Genomic DNA, 17618 nt, shown 5'->3' on the forward strand with positions numbered 1-17618 from the left:
TGAATTGGGTTATAAGCTGATGACATGCATGGATCTGTCCATGCCATTGACTCACCACTTAAATAAGTCATTCCTACCCATTAGTGATGAAGATAAACTGGTTGTTCTTTGACCAAGTAGGTGATGATGATGAGTAGTTAGGAAAGATTGCATATAAATTTCAATTACAATTTTTAATTAACACAAGCAAACCTATGGAAATTGAGGATCAAAATGAAGCTGCTTTGCAATTGTAGCAACAATAATCCCCACTCAATCACAGAGGATGAACCAAATCGAAGCAAAGTCCTTTTTTAATCTAAAGTCTACACTTATACCTTCCCTTACAAATGACAAATAGAACAACATTTTCAAAGTCTAAAATATGTCAACCTAAAAATGGGGTTCCTCAGACTTCCATTGAGAAGAGACATCAGACCCCCATCGTGTCTAGGTTTTCCTGTTCCCATCGTAACTCGAACGAGAGGGTGCAAATAGGCATCCGACATTTTAGAATTTAGAATAGATTTCAGATCCTAAACCCGAAATCAATTTTGTAAAAACCGGGAGAGGGAGGGAGAGGGCGAGAGGGGGACCTAGGTTTGCAAAATCGCAGGTAAATGGTTTCAATTGTAAGGGTTGCGAACAGAGAGAGAGACATTCTTGAACGGTGTGTGTGTGTGTGTGTGTGAGAGAGAGAGAGAGAGAGAGAGAGAGAGAGATGAAAGAGATGGGAGAGATGAGAGAAATCACCTTGAATCTCCTATGGAGTTGCAAGTCTCCTCTTCCCCACTTGATCGCAAGAAAAAGCCTTTTTCTCAACTTCAAACCCTTGAGAAATCACAGGTTGATCGAAAGAAAAAGCCTTCTTCTCCCTTTGCCTTCTTCTCCAGTTGCAGGTTCCATGGCCTTCTTCTCCCTTCGCCTTCTTCTTCCTTCGGCAAAACGACCTTCTTCTCCCTTCGGCAATGACGAACAGAGAGTCAATGCTTTCTTTCTTCAGCCTTCTTCTCCCTTCAGCAACGACGAACAGCGACTGTCGCAGCTTTCGTTCTTAAGCTCGATGGGTAGGAATCAAGATTGGTACACAAAATAAGAGGGGTATTTATACTAGGGCTTATTTTCCTTGAATCAAATATGGGTCCACCTCCATAGGTGGACCCAAATATAATTCACATTTACATGAAAAAATGTGAATTAGGTAGATTCATGAACCCGGATCAGTTCACCATCATTTTGAACCAAACGGTTTTTTTAATTCGGAATCATGAATCTATTGGTGCAGCACCAACTGGTTCATCGAACCAAACACGCCCTTATGCCATCGAGCGGTTCTGTTGACTGGAACCAGCATTCAGACCCAGCTTACAGTCCCCCACCCCCTAGTCGGCTATAAGCCCTCCATAGTAGTGCACTAAAAAAACGGAAGTCATCAAAGCAACGTGGAAGTCATCATCACAAGGTTTCTTTTTTAGAGCCAGGCCAGGTTGAGGGTTTTTTAGGCCCTGGTAGAGTTGGGCCTGGGCTGAGTTAAAAGACCTTAGGGTTGGGTTAGGGTTTAGGGGCAAGCCTGACCCGTCAACAGCCCTAATCTCACCATTTTTTTTGTCTTAGCATGTGGATTCCATCGCACATGGGCATCGCGGGGAAACTTTTCTCTTTTTAATATATTTGAATTATTTGGACAAAGTTTGGTCCGTCTGAACTTTTTACGAAATGTATTAATGTTAAAAGAAAAAAAAAACCCGTAAATTTTTAGAAGTCAATGGATTTAGTGTGAATTCGTTGAATTATTTGTAAAACTCGGTTTGGGGAATTAAATAACTATGCCGGATGATTGTGATTGCAACATCACCAATAGAGAGACGACTAGAATGGCCATTTGATTTGTCCACCAAGACGGACCCTACGTCCCCACGTATTGCATGCTACAAGAGCTCAATGACATGCCCTCTATCCTATCTTGGCCATGACGGGCCTCAGGAATGGTACAAGAGATTCCAATGCCATGCTCTTGTCCCGTCTGGACCCATACTGTTCCCACCTAGCTCTCGGGCATGTGACTTAAGATTACTCGATTAACGTGTTATGTGACCCTCAAGCATAGTTAAAAAAACCATTTTTTTTATTCGATTGACCTTTTTCTTATTTTTTTTAACATCTTTTTTCTTCTCCTTCTCCAAGTGAGGAGGGACTTAGGCTATGGTTGCTTCAGCAGTACGAGGAAAAAATAGGCTAATATTGAAAACAACAAACATTAAAATGTAAGTTTTGTTTAGTTTTCGACCAAACTTATAGTATATGACTAGTACATGGCCAATTAAAAAACCATACTTGGTGAATTTCACATGACTAGGGCAAAAACAATGAGTCAAAAATAACTCGGATTGTGTCACGCCCCCATCCCAGACAAGGGATAAAATACATTATAAGGGGTGACTAGGACGACACGTGTCATCCCATTAAGCCATCAGGATCACTGACATAGTGTCACAACGCATAGTCATAACCAATATTAAGGCCATATAATATCAGAGTGCGGAAAGGGGAATATTACATTTCAAAAGATCAATAGTTTTACGAAAGCGTATAAAATTAAATAGGTACAAGATGATCAAGCCTAGATGATAAATACTGTACTTAATCCGTTATCCATTACCATATAATAACTATCAACAAGGGTATAATAGTAAATGTTTATACATGGGCCTACGCCCTAAAATAAATAGAAGGGGAACAAGTCCCTAGAATTCTCACGGTCCGTAGGCGCAATCGTCACAAGGACACCCGTTGCCATGTTCCTCTAACACAGCTTCCCGCTCCTCCGTACCTGCATCATAATCTAAAAAAATGTGTACACAAGGGAGTTAGTTCCACTGAGCCAGTGAGGGGATGGGGATGCACAAACACACAATTCACATAGTCCAATGATGCATGCATATGTTAAATAAAATTTTCACCTAACATCACAACTAAGTCAGAGGTATATGCTACTGTGACAACTCGGGAGACACTGTGGGTCACTTAACTTATCGCCACAATGAAACCTCAATTGTCACCTGGGACCTACGTCGATCGAAGCCTCCAAGACCACTCAGTGACAGACCCCTGATAACCAATACTACCATGACTGGCCTCTCCCACCTCCACAGAATTCGATGTACTAATTACCCAACACCTAAACCCCTGTTGGTAAGGGTCGTAGTATAAGGGTGTAAAATCCTAGCCGCAGATATACTACATGTAAGTCCTATCGTCCCGAGAGGTAATCCGAGCGCATCAACTTTTCATCTGGTTTAGTGTCCGATTACCAGCACGGCATGGCGTATACAGTTTAACATGACATTCAACATAATTACTTCATAAATGTATATAGTATCCGGGATTTCAGCACCGGCACCCACCGGCACCGAGACCCATCAAAGTAAAGTATCTCCAATCAACATCATAACAATCATATATAAAAGTATGCAATATGCGCAAGCATGCTTAATAATTTATAATGATGACATAATATACAATGCAATAATAATATCAAGCCCAAACAACCAAACCCACTCACATATAAGTTATGTTCCGATGTTATGAGTTGTCGCCGCAATTAAGTAACACGTCGCAAGACAAAAACTTTAAACCTAAATAAAAAGTGAAAACAAGGTTAATTAAGTAAAAGGACGGATCCCCAAAAGGTCTCCCATAAATCATTTAAGTATAAGGTTTCAGAGGCAGGGTGGTTTTATGGGTGGTTTCATGTCCAATTCCTGCAACCACATATAAATCCTAGCTAACCAGGGGCTTAGGAAGGTCTCTGCCAAGGGTGGTTTTACAGGTGGTTTGTCTCAGAATATGAAACCGCACCTAAAACTGACTTTAACAAGGGCTTATTCAGGGGGTGGTTGCAAGGGTGGTTTCTCATAGGTCTTGAAACCGCATGTAAAACCACATACCTGCAGAATAAAAAATTAAAAAGTTTCTCATCAGGGGTTCCTTTCCCAAGGAGTTTAAAGGTAAGGAGGCTTGAAGCCTCCTCCTAGGTCCATTAGGGTTCTAAGACCTCATTAGGTCCATGTAATCCCAAGGATTTAAGAGGGAAAGCAAAGAGAACCTAATTTAGGACATAATAGGGTAGAAACCTTAAATTTCTCAAATGGAAAGAGATTGCTTAGGCTTAGAGCTTGTAATGGAGTGAAATAACTCCACCATAGTCTAGGTTTAGAGGTTCCATCAATTCCTTGGGTTCCAAGAGAACCCTAGGTCGAATCTCTCCCATTTCCCAAACCCCAAAACCTAAAATAGAAAAAGAGAGGTGGGTTTTAATGGCTTACCTACCCCAAAGAAGAAAAGCTCCACGTTGAGGCTCCAAGAAGTGATCTTCAAGCCTCCAACCAAGATTCTCCACCCTTCTTCCTCCTTTTCTCCTGCCTTCTTTCTTCTTTCTCTCCTCCATGATTTAGGTTAGATGGGAGAAGTAATGAGAATGAATGTTTCTCCCCCCCCCCCTTTGTCTTATTTATAGAAAATGGGCCTTGGGTCCTTTAAGTCAAATGGGTCAAGAGTTAAATGGGTGGATCCAAGACAAATGGGTCATTAGGCCAAATGGGTACTTTAAGTTAAATGGATCAAAAGGGCTTAATGGGTTGACCCATTAGTTCTATTTGGGTAAGAGAAAGGAATACCCAATCTTGGGTCAAATAGAGTTAGATGGACCCTTAGGTTAAATTGCCACTTAAGCCCAATGGGCCTCTTAAGATAATAGGCCTGCCCACTAATTATAATTAGGAAAGAACCTAATTAAAAGATGAGCTCACATGATATGGGTATAATTGCTCTTCACATGTTTCTCCAAGGCAAGTGGGGCCCATAAGTGAATTATTTCCAATTCAACTAAAATAGCCTGGGCGGTCCAAACCTTGACCCGCACTTCAAGGACATCGAGGAAAATGGTAAATAAATAAAATTAAGGGCTAGCACTTACTATTTTCTTGTCATGGTTTGTCTCCCATGACCCCGAATAGTTTCCTCCACAGGCAAACTCGTACTGTGATCAATAATTTTGTAGCTGGGTTTGACCACCAGTGAGAACAACTCACCAGCATACGCGGCAGTGATAACTACACGTCGTAAGGCAGAAACAAATAATTAATTATGATCCGGGGTGCGGGTATAACAGATTGACTCAGACCTAGTTTGATCATTTCTTAAACCTAGGCGAGTCTTCATGACTCCTAACTGGGTTTCATGTTAATTTTTACTTGACTTGGGTGATTCACTTTGTTTCAAAACTTGGTTTTTCAACTATGCCATCAAGGACTCTCTTTTGTTGTAGAAGGACCAATCATATATTAAGGTATTTGTATTGCATCGGCTAATATAGTTGATACATATTGGTATCATTTGTATTTGATAACGATATGTAAGGGTGTCAACCAGTCGTTTCAATATGGTTTCGATCGAGTTGCATCAGTTTTAGTCATTTATTAGGCCAGCGGAAACCAAACCGTTTACGAAGTTTTCGGCTTTGTTTTAGTCTAAATTCTTATCAATGTTTGTTATTAGTTTGTAATCGGGTTACTATTAGTCCGTTTAGATTTTGCATTTTCTTGTTTACATAATGAAATTATTGAGAAATTTTTTTTTTTTGTGGGGGTTTGTTTCTTTTCAAATTACCATAGGTCCAATCTTAGTTTTTATATCGTGTTCAATTTTATTTTTGCTTTCAATTCCCAACCCAAAATCGAACTAATAAGAGTTGGGTGCGGTCTAGTTGAACCAATTATTTTTTGTAGGTCCAAATGTTTTTGGGTTGAAGTTTGACTTCCTTATCGCGATGATATAGATACGAATTGGGTGTATCGTGCCACAAAGTTTTTATTTATTTATTTATTTTTTAATTCAGATTAAAAAACGATGCATTTTTTAAATTTACACCCAATATGCCATGATCTTATCATATCAATATCGATTGTGGCCGATACGACCACTGATAGCAATACCTATAACCTTAGCTCCAATCCAAAAACATGTTAAATGCATTAGTAGTGCATACAAAGGTTATAGGTTGAATTTCCAATGCATCCCTTTGTATAAAAAACTTTTGTATGTTCACTCTTTAGAACAACGTACATCGATGGATCCTTAACAATTAGCACTTTTATTGCTCCTTCCCAGGATAATCCTAGTTGTGAAGGTCGAAGTTCTAAGACAACATGCCTCTTTGTCAATTCTGAGAATGTTTTTTTACATTGGCTTGACTCTCAATGAGAAGTTTGGTACTTTTATAGAGAAAATGTTTGCATGCATGGGGAGGAAAACAACTTACATCGGGGTCAAGGCGCCTTTATTATAGATGATCATGCTAGGATCAATAACAATTTTACGGGAAAAAAAAAAACTCTCGAATTTTAGCTTTTTTATGCACTTGGGAGCATAGTTGTCAAGGTGCCTAGGCAAACCAAGGTGAGCAACGGGGTCAAAACCAAGGCGACACCAGAAATTAAGGCGTGACAAAGGCGCCTGGACGATACCTAGGCGACACCTTGACAACTATGCTTGGGAGCATTGTCCACAAGCATCTTTGTTAAACCCTAGCAAAACCATGAGATCAAGAAGTAAAATAAGGTTGAGTTTCAATTTATTAACTTTAAACGTTGGCAAGCAAAAGAATTGAAAAGGAGTGAGTCATTGAGACCCTTTATACCTGTCGAGATAGATAACATCGCAATGGAGAGCCAGAAGAAGACAACAAAATGAAACTCTGTGTTCCTATTGAAGCTATTCCCATAAATCAATTACATAAATCGGTAAAAAGGAGAATGGTTTCCCTCTTAAGCTTTATCCATGACTGAATTGGAAATTCCTTTACCACCTTTGTTTATTTAATATGGAAAACCAGGCTTTTCGATTTGAATGACCTTTTTAAAACCCGATCTAGTCAAGGTGAGTCATGTTTTTTTCTTAATTTTTATTATCTTTCTTCTTTTCCTTCTCTGAATGAGGAGGGATTGTGGCTACGATTACTTCACAAGTGCAAAGAAAAAGGGCTAATATTGAAACCAACAAAAAAAATCCTAGGTTATGTTTAGTTGTAGACCAAACCTATGGTCTAGGAATAATATATGACCAATAAAAAAATCAGACTCGATGAGTTTCATATAACTGACACAACACACATCGAGTCAATCAAAACTCAAACTGACTCAGACTTGATTTGGTCATTTCTTAAATTTGGGCGAGTCTTTACGACTCCTAGCCAAGTTTCATGTTTTTTTTTTATTCGACTCAAGTGAGTCACCCAAGTCAAAATCCGGTTTCCCAACTACAATATCAAGGACTCTCTTTCGTCATAAGGGGTATAACCATGGATTTAGTGTTGGTATCGAATTAGCCGATACATCCAATACATATAGGTATCACCAGTATTTGATATCGATATGTAAAGGTGTCAATTAGTTGGTTCAACCCGATTTTGATCGAGCTAATTCAGTTTCGGTCTTTTTATTCGGCCAACCCAAAACCAAATCGAAATATTTGTGTTGTGTTTTGATACCCATATCGATATGATATTGATACGGATCTGGAGTATATCCCCCACCCCCAAAACGGTGTGCTTTATAAATTTGCACACTAAAAAGTGGTGCGATTTTTAAATTTATACCTAACATGGTCCGTTTTGTATCATTTTGGTATTGACTGTGACCAATATGACCACCAATACCAATATTTATATCTATAATCTTGGCTCCAATCCAAAATGAGCATGTTAAATGCATTTGTAGTGCATCCAAAGGTCGTAGGTCGAATCTCCAATGCAACGCTTTGTATATAAGGCTTTTTTGTATGTTCTCTTTTTATAACAACATCAAGGAACCCTTAACCATTAGCACTTTTATTACTCCTTCCCAGGATAATCCTAGTTGTGAAGGTTGAGGTTCTAAGAGAATATGTCTCACTGTCGATTCTGATAAGGTATTTTACAGTGGCTTGACTCTCAAAAAAAAGTTTGATATTTTTGGACAGCATTTTTTTTCCATTTGTGGGGAAGAATTAACACAACTTACACCAACTTTAATCTAGTTTCAAAAAGTCTAATTGTTTGAGTGAACTTTCCTTGCAAGTGACTATACCACCAACTTTTACCAAAAAAAAAAAAAAACTATGCCACCAACAAAAAATGAGCATTCAATTTATTAAGAAGTACAATTTGGGGTGGTTAAAAATGTCTCTATAGATGCTGAATTTTGTCATTCTTTGACGATGATGACAACATGACACAGACAAACATCGATATATCTTTCAAGGAGGATTGTTGCACCCAAGCCATATCACATTCAAATCTTTAAAAATTATTCAAAAGACCTATTTTACCAAAATACTGAAGGAGGTACTGCTCACCTTCCCTGACCACAGCGATCCTGCTAGTCGGTTAGTGGGCCGTGGGGGTTGTAGGGGGCAGACAGCCCATTGCCATGGCGAAACCCCCAACATAAATTTTTTATGAGGTATAATAGACGGAGAACCTTGGAAAAACCCCAATTAGGACTTGCTACACCACCCCCCCCCCCCAAAAAAAAAGAAAAAAAGAAAAAAAAAAATACAAGAGATAAAAAATGTCCAATAAACAAAAAAATATCAATTTTCTGGTGCGTAATGATTTAAGGGTGTAGACGCTTAATTTTGTCATCCCCCTAGCGATGACGACAACAAAACACGGACAAATATCGATATCTCTCTCAAGGACTCTGCCCCTGCATCCAAGCTATGTCACCTCACATCCCTAAAAATGATTTAAAAGACCCAAAGGAAGTACTGCTTAGTGTAGGGGGGTGAAACCCCAGCATAAATTTTTCAAAGTGTCAAAAGGGACTGGCCATGCGTAAATCAGCTCCGATCTCTGCAGCGCCGCAGAAGTCACAGAGTGGGGGTTTCCCATACGCCCGAATTAGTATGCTGATATCGTGGGAAGCCTTGTCACTTAAATTTCTATCTATCATTACTCTACTCTGGTTCTCCTCTGTTCTTCCCATGAGGCTAAATGCAATATTGATGAGTGTTCATGAAACCAATATCTTATTAGGCTTTCCCAATTCAAAGATGAATGTAAAAAGATTAACATTGGGCTTGAACCTCATGATCAACTTACTTTCATATTGCCTCTATCTCACTCATTGAACAGATTCCTATTTCTCACCATGAGGATGTGTGGAGGTGTACCCTCAACAACAAAGGGACTTTCTCCACACAGCTAGTGGCCAAGCATCTTCTAGATTCAACTAGCCCATCTAGGCCTTTGCAAATTCGGTGGTGGAAATTCTTTTGGAAACTTACTATTCATCCTAGATTTAAAATCTTTTTTTGGCGTGTTTTACATGCAGGAATTCCTACACGGGTCTTTCTCTCGAAATGGATTTCAGTCGACCCTACATGTGTATTCTGTGGTTCATACGATGGATCAATCTGGCACCTCTTCCTTTCATGTGATTTGGTTAAGCATATTTGGGCTGCTGACCCTCTTGGATTAAGGACTGAGTATCTCTCTGCACCCTCTTTATTGGACCTTTGTGTCTCTCTCCGTGACACTTTTGCCTCGGATAAACAATCTGGCATTTGGTTTTTTTCAGTTTTTATTATTACTGTTTATTTTATCTGGGATGTAAGAAACAAAATTTTGTTCTGTGTTGCCAAGGCCGATCCCATATCGGCCATCAACAATGTAAATAGATGGCTAAATGACTTAAGCATTCATCCCCCTAGTTGCCACCCAAATCCTGATCATGCCACTGAGAGCACACACCTTCCCATCTACAATTTGTCATCTACTAACTGTAACTCCCACTTACCTGGTTTAATGATCGCAGGAATTTTTGAACCCGCACTTAAATTAGTTCAATGGGCTTTTTACCTTTTGATAGATGGACATCATATGCTAATAGATGCAGGTTGCTTACGAACTTCTGATAGTATGGAAGCGGATCTTCTTGGACTCTTCAATGGGTGGCGGACAGCAAGGAAAGAATCAATTCAGTTGAGGAGCATATGGACTACCAACAAGCGACTATATGATCTGCTTACTTTTCCTTTTTCTCTCCCCATCCCGTGGACTTCGATAAGTGTTTATTGTGACTTAATAGATCAATTCCTGAACTCTTCTAGGGTAGGTATATATAATTTAACTCTAACACTCCACAAACAATGCTCGAGTAGGATCACTTAAGTTTGTACTTTGTCTTGCTTTTTAATATATTTCTTTTTATCAAAAAAATAAAAATAAAATAAAAATCTATGATCAAAGTGGTTTATTTAGTCCACCAGCTAAGCCACATGCCTTAGTTTATATTGAATGTCTATGGTTTCATCGCCCAAAATAAAATTAAAAATGAAATGCTTCAGAAATAGACCTTCAAAGATCTCAAAGGGCCAAGCCATAGTGGTCCACATGGGCCGCACGTACACAGTTAGAGAGTCTAAGAAAAGTCAAACGAAGAACAAATATGCGAATCTGAACCTTTCCTATTATTCACATGGGTAGAAGAAGTGTAGAACTACTCCCTACACGACTGTGTAGTTTTAGAATCTCCGATCTAGTGTTAGAACATCAGACAATCGATTCTAATCCAACGGTTCCAAATGAGGGAAAGCAAACACTTTATACCAGATTGGCTGTCGAACAGGACTTGGCTCTTGTGCAGCTGTGGCGGGAGCTGCATTGTGCAGCTCGAAAACCCACCCCAAATACAGGGGGGAGGTGGTCATTTTACATGTGGGGCCCAGGTGGGACCCACTTGTGAAATGACTACCTTACCCTTGTATTTGTTGTCATTTCAGCACCGCCACGGCTGGATAAGATCTTTTTCCCTGTCAAATATCCCAAGGGGTCAGCTCAGTTGGTAAAAGACCAACTCCTCATAAGAGGTTGTGAGTTCAAACCACCTTGGGGCCTATCCCCATCTTGGTTCATAATGTTAGATCGGATCGGTCGATATCGGCTGGATTAGATCAGATCGGATCGGTAACGGTCGAGGCCGATCCCGAGATTTGACCGATATTGATCGATATTGACTGATACCAACTAATATTGACCAATCCGATTCGGATAATATCGGTCGATTCGATCCCGAAATCAAAACATCCACTAACTTTGGCCGATATATGACCCGATCCGTAAAAAAATGATTTTAGGGGTTTTTTGACCGATCTTAACCGATTTGTACCAATCTAATCCCGATCCAGAAAGGTTTTGGCAATGACCGATACCGAGTCCGATACTTGGATTTTGAACCTTGATCTCTATCCCCTATCCCCTTATAAAAAAAAAAAAAAAAAAATTCTTCAATTCTCAAAAATAAAAAAAAAGAAAAATTTTGTACACGATCGTCTAAATCGTGTATATGAGAAGGTGAGAGTTTCAAGACACTAATTAATGAGCGGTTACAGAACAACTTTTTGAACAGGTAACGAGAGAAAAGAAAAATCGATGAAAGGGTCACCAAAAGAGTGGTTGTTTGTCTAATTGAAGTCAACTTCGCTAAAAAGCATTTTAGTCTCTTTTTTCCGCAATTTGTTACGACTAGTTGGAAAAGAAACGTTTCTACTTAACTGAATCAGACAGTACGCCCAAACTTCCAGCTTTTTCTCTCATCTCTGCTTGAACTCCACTGAGATCTCTGCTCTTCTCTCTAATTCTTCGAATTCGAATTCGAGAGAGAGAGAGAGAGAGAGCGCGAGAGGCATTCTATTTTGATGGAATCAATTTCACCGCCGATCGGCGTAAAATTTGTTGCTTCATCAGTGAAGAAGCCTTCTTGTAATGTCAGGTTTTCTGGTTCTGTTGCTCCGCGATTAAGGAATTTTGATAGAATTTGCAAGACTAACCGTGTTTTTGCGGAGAAGAAGAATCCAGCAATCGATTTCAGTGATCCTGACTGGAAGACTAAGTTTCAGGAGGATTTCGAGAAGCGATTCAACATTCCTCATCTTACTGACACCTTTGACGACCTCGTTCCCATTCCGTCTACCTTTTGCCTCAGGAGCAGGTCATTTTCTTCTAGTGTTGATTGAATTGTTATCATTTGAGAATTCCGTATTGCTGACTGATTCTGCGCATCAGAGTTTAGCTTTGTCGATGCTCTTCTTATAAGCAGTTTCTGTTTCTTTGTTTAGTTGTTGCAATTGAGTTTGTTTTTTTTTTTTTTTGGTTTGGACCTGAAATTACCTTAAATATTAGCTTCGATCTTTATAATTGGAAACATAGAGATGAAGATTAATATTTTCATGTGCAGCAACGTTCCATGGTGAAAACTTCACAAAAAATTTGTCTTTATAGTACAGAGGAGGGCTTTGTTATCCGAACTAGATTTTCCATCTATGAGAACTGTGCACCTTTGGTCCTTTCTTTGTAACGCTTGTTTTGATGTTTTTCCATCTCTTAGGCCTCCTGTGAATGAGGATTTTGTAGAGGGATATCCATCAGATGAGAAATGGCATGGATACATAAACAATAATGATAGAGTGCTTCTTAAGGTATAATCCCATCTCCCCTCATGTCTTTGTTATAGAGTTCTTTGACGATTTTGAAATGTACATTATATATGAAACGCACAACTTTATTACTTAGCAACCAGTGCCTTTACGATTGAGAAAATGGAATATTTACCAAATGGCACTAAATGCACTTTTCCCCCCTTTTTTTTGAAATAGAAATTACCATGCTGAATGTAGTTATAAAAGTTCACTTCCCAAGAAAGTGGAAATACTTTGCAAAGTTTACAGGAAATCCTATCAAAGTCACTGAGGTCCATGGAAGGCTACGAAATCAAAATTTTTACTTTGAACTTCAGGAAATTATTATAATGATCTATCAATCTTTGCAAAAGCAAGGATGCCATCCATGATTCTCTAAAAAAGTTGATGCCTATTGAAATGCACATTACACCTGTTTGGAACACTAGGTTCATTCTGAGCATAAACATTGGTCTATGCCATTATGCTTTCCTCAAAAGGAAAATCCTACCTGAAAAAATATATATAAATCAACAAGAAATGCCAAATTGTTTGTGCATTTTTACCATTTTACAAGACTAGCAGGGCTCATTGTTGTCTTTTGGCACATTGGCAACCAAAATTCAAACAAACTAGATTGGATCTTACTTTGGCCATTTTCCACTTTTCAATGAATAAAGGGGTCAAGGATTCCACTAGTTATGGCTTATGGGTATGCAAAAAACCACCCTTCGAACAACATGATAATCAATCGTCATCATGTTGCAGCTTGATCTCCATCATACAGTAGATATGATGGGGTAATTGGGTCAATGAACCTGGTTGTTGCATCGTAAGTGCCAACAAACACTTCCTAGATCAAGTGGAAATGAAGGTGGGGTGCCTCCTGGGCTGGTGGTCAGGTTCATCTTTGAAGGATTACCTACTACCATTGCAAAGCATGGTCTTGACTAGGGTCCAATTTTGATCTTTATTGCAATTTGTTAAAGACATTTTTGTCATCTATAACTCTATAGAGTGAGTGGAACCAGTTGCTGTCTCCACTTCATTGGCAAGCCACAAACTCCTCTTAGACCGTATGATCTTTTTAATATCCTGTCTTGATCTCTATCATCCATCAATTGCATAAAGTTAGTTGGCCAATTTTAGGTAAATGGATTGGTACCAGGCCCAAAATTGTTCTAGGGAACTCTCAATCCTGATTGGTATGTGACAGTTGACAAAGTGAGGAAAAGCCCAAAATTTCCAGTGGATTGGCCCACTTTCTATAATAGAGCATATTGGTGTTGGCCATTCATTCAATCGATGGACCTAGCCAGCACAAGTCCATAGGCAAACTGTCCTAGAGTAATATGATCTTTAGATCGATCTTGATCCGTAACATCCACTGGTTGGATGAGGAGCAGTTTGGTCAAATCTACTGTAACTAAAACCAGCTAATTTGTCTGCTTCAATCATGTAATAAGGTTTATAATATCGATTGTTATGCCAAGACTTATCTTATTTATTTTCTATTGGTTTGCTTATCTTTATAATATGCTTTATCCTTCTCATCAATCTTGTCAGACCATAAACTACTCCTCGCCTACATCTGCTGGCGCTGAATGCATTGATCCTAATTGTACCTGGGTGGAGCAGTGGTATGTGTATAACTCAACTGAAATGATGTTTTGGTACTTCCAAGCAAAGTATGGATAATTGTATTAGAAATTCTTGTTTCTTACTTCTTAGGGAACTTGATTTTCTCATGTTTGGTTTGCAGGAATGTGAATTTTCTCTAGAAAAGGGATAGAATATCTGTAATCTGTCCCAAATTTTATTTAATTTAGGAACCTAATCTTTCACAAAGAATGACGACTGTTGTGAGATACATTGGTGTATGCAGACATGAAACTTTGGGTGCTATTTTTGCGGATCAATTTTCTCCTGCAAATCAAATAACATTGGGAAATCCATTTTCTTTTTTCCATACTTTTTTCTCATGAATTGAAAAATATAATTCTGTTTTCTATCTTCTGTCTAATGACGTAGAAATATTAGTTAAACTAAGATTGCTGAAGCAATAAAAATTTTCAGCCACAAGTCCTTCTGTCTCAAAAATTGGTCTCAAACCATTTTTGGAGCACTTGAAATTCAAATTTATTTTTATAACTCTGGCATTATTAACTGTCTTGTGTAATGATGAGTATTGAGAATATGATTTTTAATTTTTTTGCTGAAGTTAGTTACGATACTTCTAATGTTCCAAATTTTTATGGTGACTTTGATCGAGAGTTTCTGTATCATGTCAGGAACTCTCTTTGTTTTTCAAAAATATAATTATAGAGTGTAGAAACAAAACCTATAACGTGGCAAAAAAGAATGGAAATCGCAAACAAACAATCACGCAGTGCATAAGGATTTACATGGTTCGGCAAGATTGCCTACGTCCACAAGGAGATGAGATCTGTTTCACTATCAATGGAGAATAGGGTTACAGACGCTCCTCCTCACACCTCTCTCAGATTGCATTACAGAGAAAAAAACCCTTGCTACAAATTTATAGCGAAACCCTACACAGGAATTTACCGAAATACCCATATAGTCCTCAAAAAATATTCCTTGGGGCCTGCAGCCTCCGAACCCCTGCATGGACCCATTGGTTCGTCGAGGCTCCACCAGTACAGTAGACTAACACGCAAGGTGGGTCAATTCCTCCGGGCATTGAGGCCTACGGACTCTTAACGGCCCTTCGGAATCAACCCACAAATCTAAGCGATGGAATACAAGACATTGTACCCCCAACAATAGAGCCAGTGCTTGGATGAAACAAAGAGGAAATGAAGGAAGGAAATATCAGTAGCAGCAAATTTTTAAGAAATGAGATGCATCTCAGCAATTACTCCTCGTCTCACAGCCATTGAGAGCTGTTAGTCCTCTCTCTAGCTTTCCTGCCCTCTATGGACTAATAGAGAGATTCCTAGAATTGGTATCCCTACAGGAATGAGTCTCACTGTATGTGGATCTGACTTTAAGTTGTAGGATATAAATAGAAAATTCTGTTCAACTCTGTTGGAGCAACCTCTGCCAACAGTGAGACTGACATTTTGAACCGTAATAAGAAAATGACACTATTAAGAGTGAGATTCCAAATTTAATGTGTAATGGTCCAATTCAATGTATGCTAGTTTACACACTCTCATATGCCGCTCTATCACCTTTTCAATATAGTAACCTTTTTTATGCTAGGTGTACAAGTCTACACCTACACTCACCTTCAACTTCCAATGTTGGGGGTTCTTCTGTGAAACTGGACCTTTTTTTATTGACTTAGTAAGAATCCCAAAGGATTTAGATCTTCTTAAAAGAAAAAAAAAGTTTAGACATGTGGATTTTGTACCACGTTAACAAAATTCTTTTTGTGGAAACAGTTAAGGTTTGGTGAAAGGATATTTCAGTTAAATGGTCATTCAAGGATTGATTATTTACAAGGAGACGGAAATTAATTAGGAGAGAAGAGTTGAAGGGTGTTGATGGTCATGTTATTGCCAGTCATAGTAGCTTGAATTACCATAGAACAAGAACTCGGTTTCAGTATTGGTTTCGCCCAGCCAAAAAACCGAGTTGGTGCAATGTTTTTTTTTTTAACTCGAAGGCTGGTTTTGGTGGGTTTCAGACCTAGTTTGGGCCTGAAACTTGGTACTCAGCCTATTTTAGGCCATTTAAACGCAAAGACACTATTAGATTTTGCAAAAACAAAGTCCAAATAGGAGTTTCACTTCGGACCCTAGGTTGGTAGGCGACGACGTACTAAAATACCCTACTCTACACACAATTTAGTAATAGAAAGCAATCAAAGCATTCAATTAATGTAAAACAACTTAAATAAGCATTAGAAATGTAAAGTAGGGTATTTTACATCAATCTTAACATATATGATATACCTCTATCCTTCCAAGCCATGTTTCCGAAGCTAGTAAGGCTCAAACTGTGCCACATAGGATGCCCATGTCAAAGTGTTGCTAAGGAAATGCGTGTAGTCTACCACATTGCCTAGATAAGTGTTGTCATCAGATATCCGAAGGTACCCTATCCTAGGGTATAGAACAGGTGGTTGCGGTGGGAATAATGGGATCGATCCACTGCTACTGCTATCAGGCATGTATGGCTGGTTTGGGACTATGAACTAGGTCGTCAACAAACCCTGACCCAATGCTCCGAGTGTCAAGTCATGGCCATAGTGATGATTTGTAACAAAGCTTGCAAGTTTGATGCAAGTACGATGCTAATTGATGTCTCTGACAAGTTTTCTGTCGAAACAAGGTGGCAAAAGCTCAAAAATCATCTCACCATTGGTTTCCCTGTTGAGTTCACCGAGATAGTCGAGTTTCTGTCGAGATCTTGACCGTCTCGGTCGAGATCTTTCCCCTTTTAAACATGGGTTTGGTCCACATCTCGGTTGAACCGAGATGTCGACTGAGTCCGTGTAACTTTGAATTTCGCCTCCATCTCGACTCGCTAATTGAAAGAAAAAAAAAAGTGTTTTAAACGCGCCGTGTTCTTGAACCATGTGAATTACAATACAGTTGAGGCTTGTTCACTGGCAAAAGTACTCAGAACTGATATGCAAAGAAAACCCCAAATTCTTCAATTGGAAAAGCTGTCAACAAAAGTTATACACTTAAATCTTATCTGGATATTTATAAAACACCTAAGTAGGGTAGTAATCTTACTAAAACATAAATACGGACTTCTTAAAATTCCTGATTAATACCAAACTTCTTTTATATCTTTATTTGCTATTTAATGGTCTTTCTTACAAATAAAAGTATAAAACCCACTTATACCATATAATGTGAAATAAATCTTATTTTTAATATTGCCATATCTAATATGATAGTATGATACTAATTTGAATATAAGTTCTACATTAAGGGGAATGATAAGGAACCATATGCAGCTGTATGACATGGGGTGTATGTCCTTGAACAAAGGTGGAAGCCAGCAAATGCATGATCCCAATTGCGGCGACAATAAAATTCTCCCATCCGGCCCCATCTTGACATCCTGATCCTCACGTCTCTCTCTACTTCAAGACCTGTGCCGGCTTCGTCACCCTATACTGCCTTGTCGACTTCACTGCCAAATTCTGGATCTGCCCCTTC

The 17618-nt window shown here is 38.9% G+C and overlaps 1 protein-coding gene across 2 annotated transcripts in view; it reads left to right on the plus strand.

Moving 5' to 3' along the window:
* The first annotated feature begins 678 nt into the window (after positions 1 to 678).
* LOC122662233 (ATP-dependent 6-phosphofructokinase 5, chloroplastic-like) overlaps positions 679 to 17618 on the plus strand; it is a 37784-nt gene continuing 20844 nt past the window's right edge. The window contains exons 1-4 of one of the 2 annotated variants that reach the window (XM_043857814.1): positions 679 to 703; positions 11700 to 12008; positions 12405 to 12495; positions 14041 to 14114. In XM_043857814.1, coding sequence (XP_043713749.1) covers positions 11716 to 12008; positions 12405 to 12495; positions 14041 to 14114 — 458 coding nt within the window. In that variant the 5' untranslated portion in view covers positions 679 to 703; positions 11700 to 11715. Of the gene's footprint in view, positions 704 to 11630; positions 12009 to 12404; positions 12496 to 14040; positions 14115 to 17618 lie in introns of those variants that run through there. The other variant, XM_043857813.1, reaches the window with a different exon arrangement.

The sequence above is a fragment of the Telopea speciosissima genome, chromosome 5 (assembly GCF_018873765.1).
Source record: "Telopea speciosissima isolate NSW1024214 ecotype Mountain lineage chromosome 5, Tspe_v1, whole genome shotgun sequence".
NCBI lineage: Eukaryota > Viridiplantae > Streptophyta > Magnoliopsida > Proteales > Proteaceae > Telopea > Telopea speciosissima.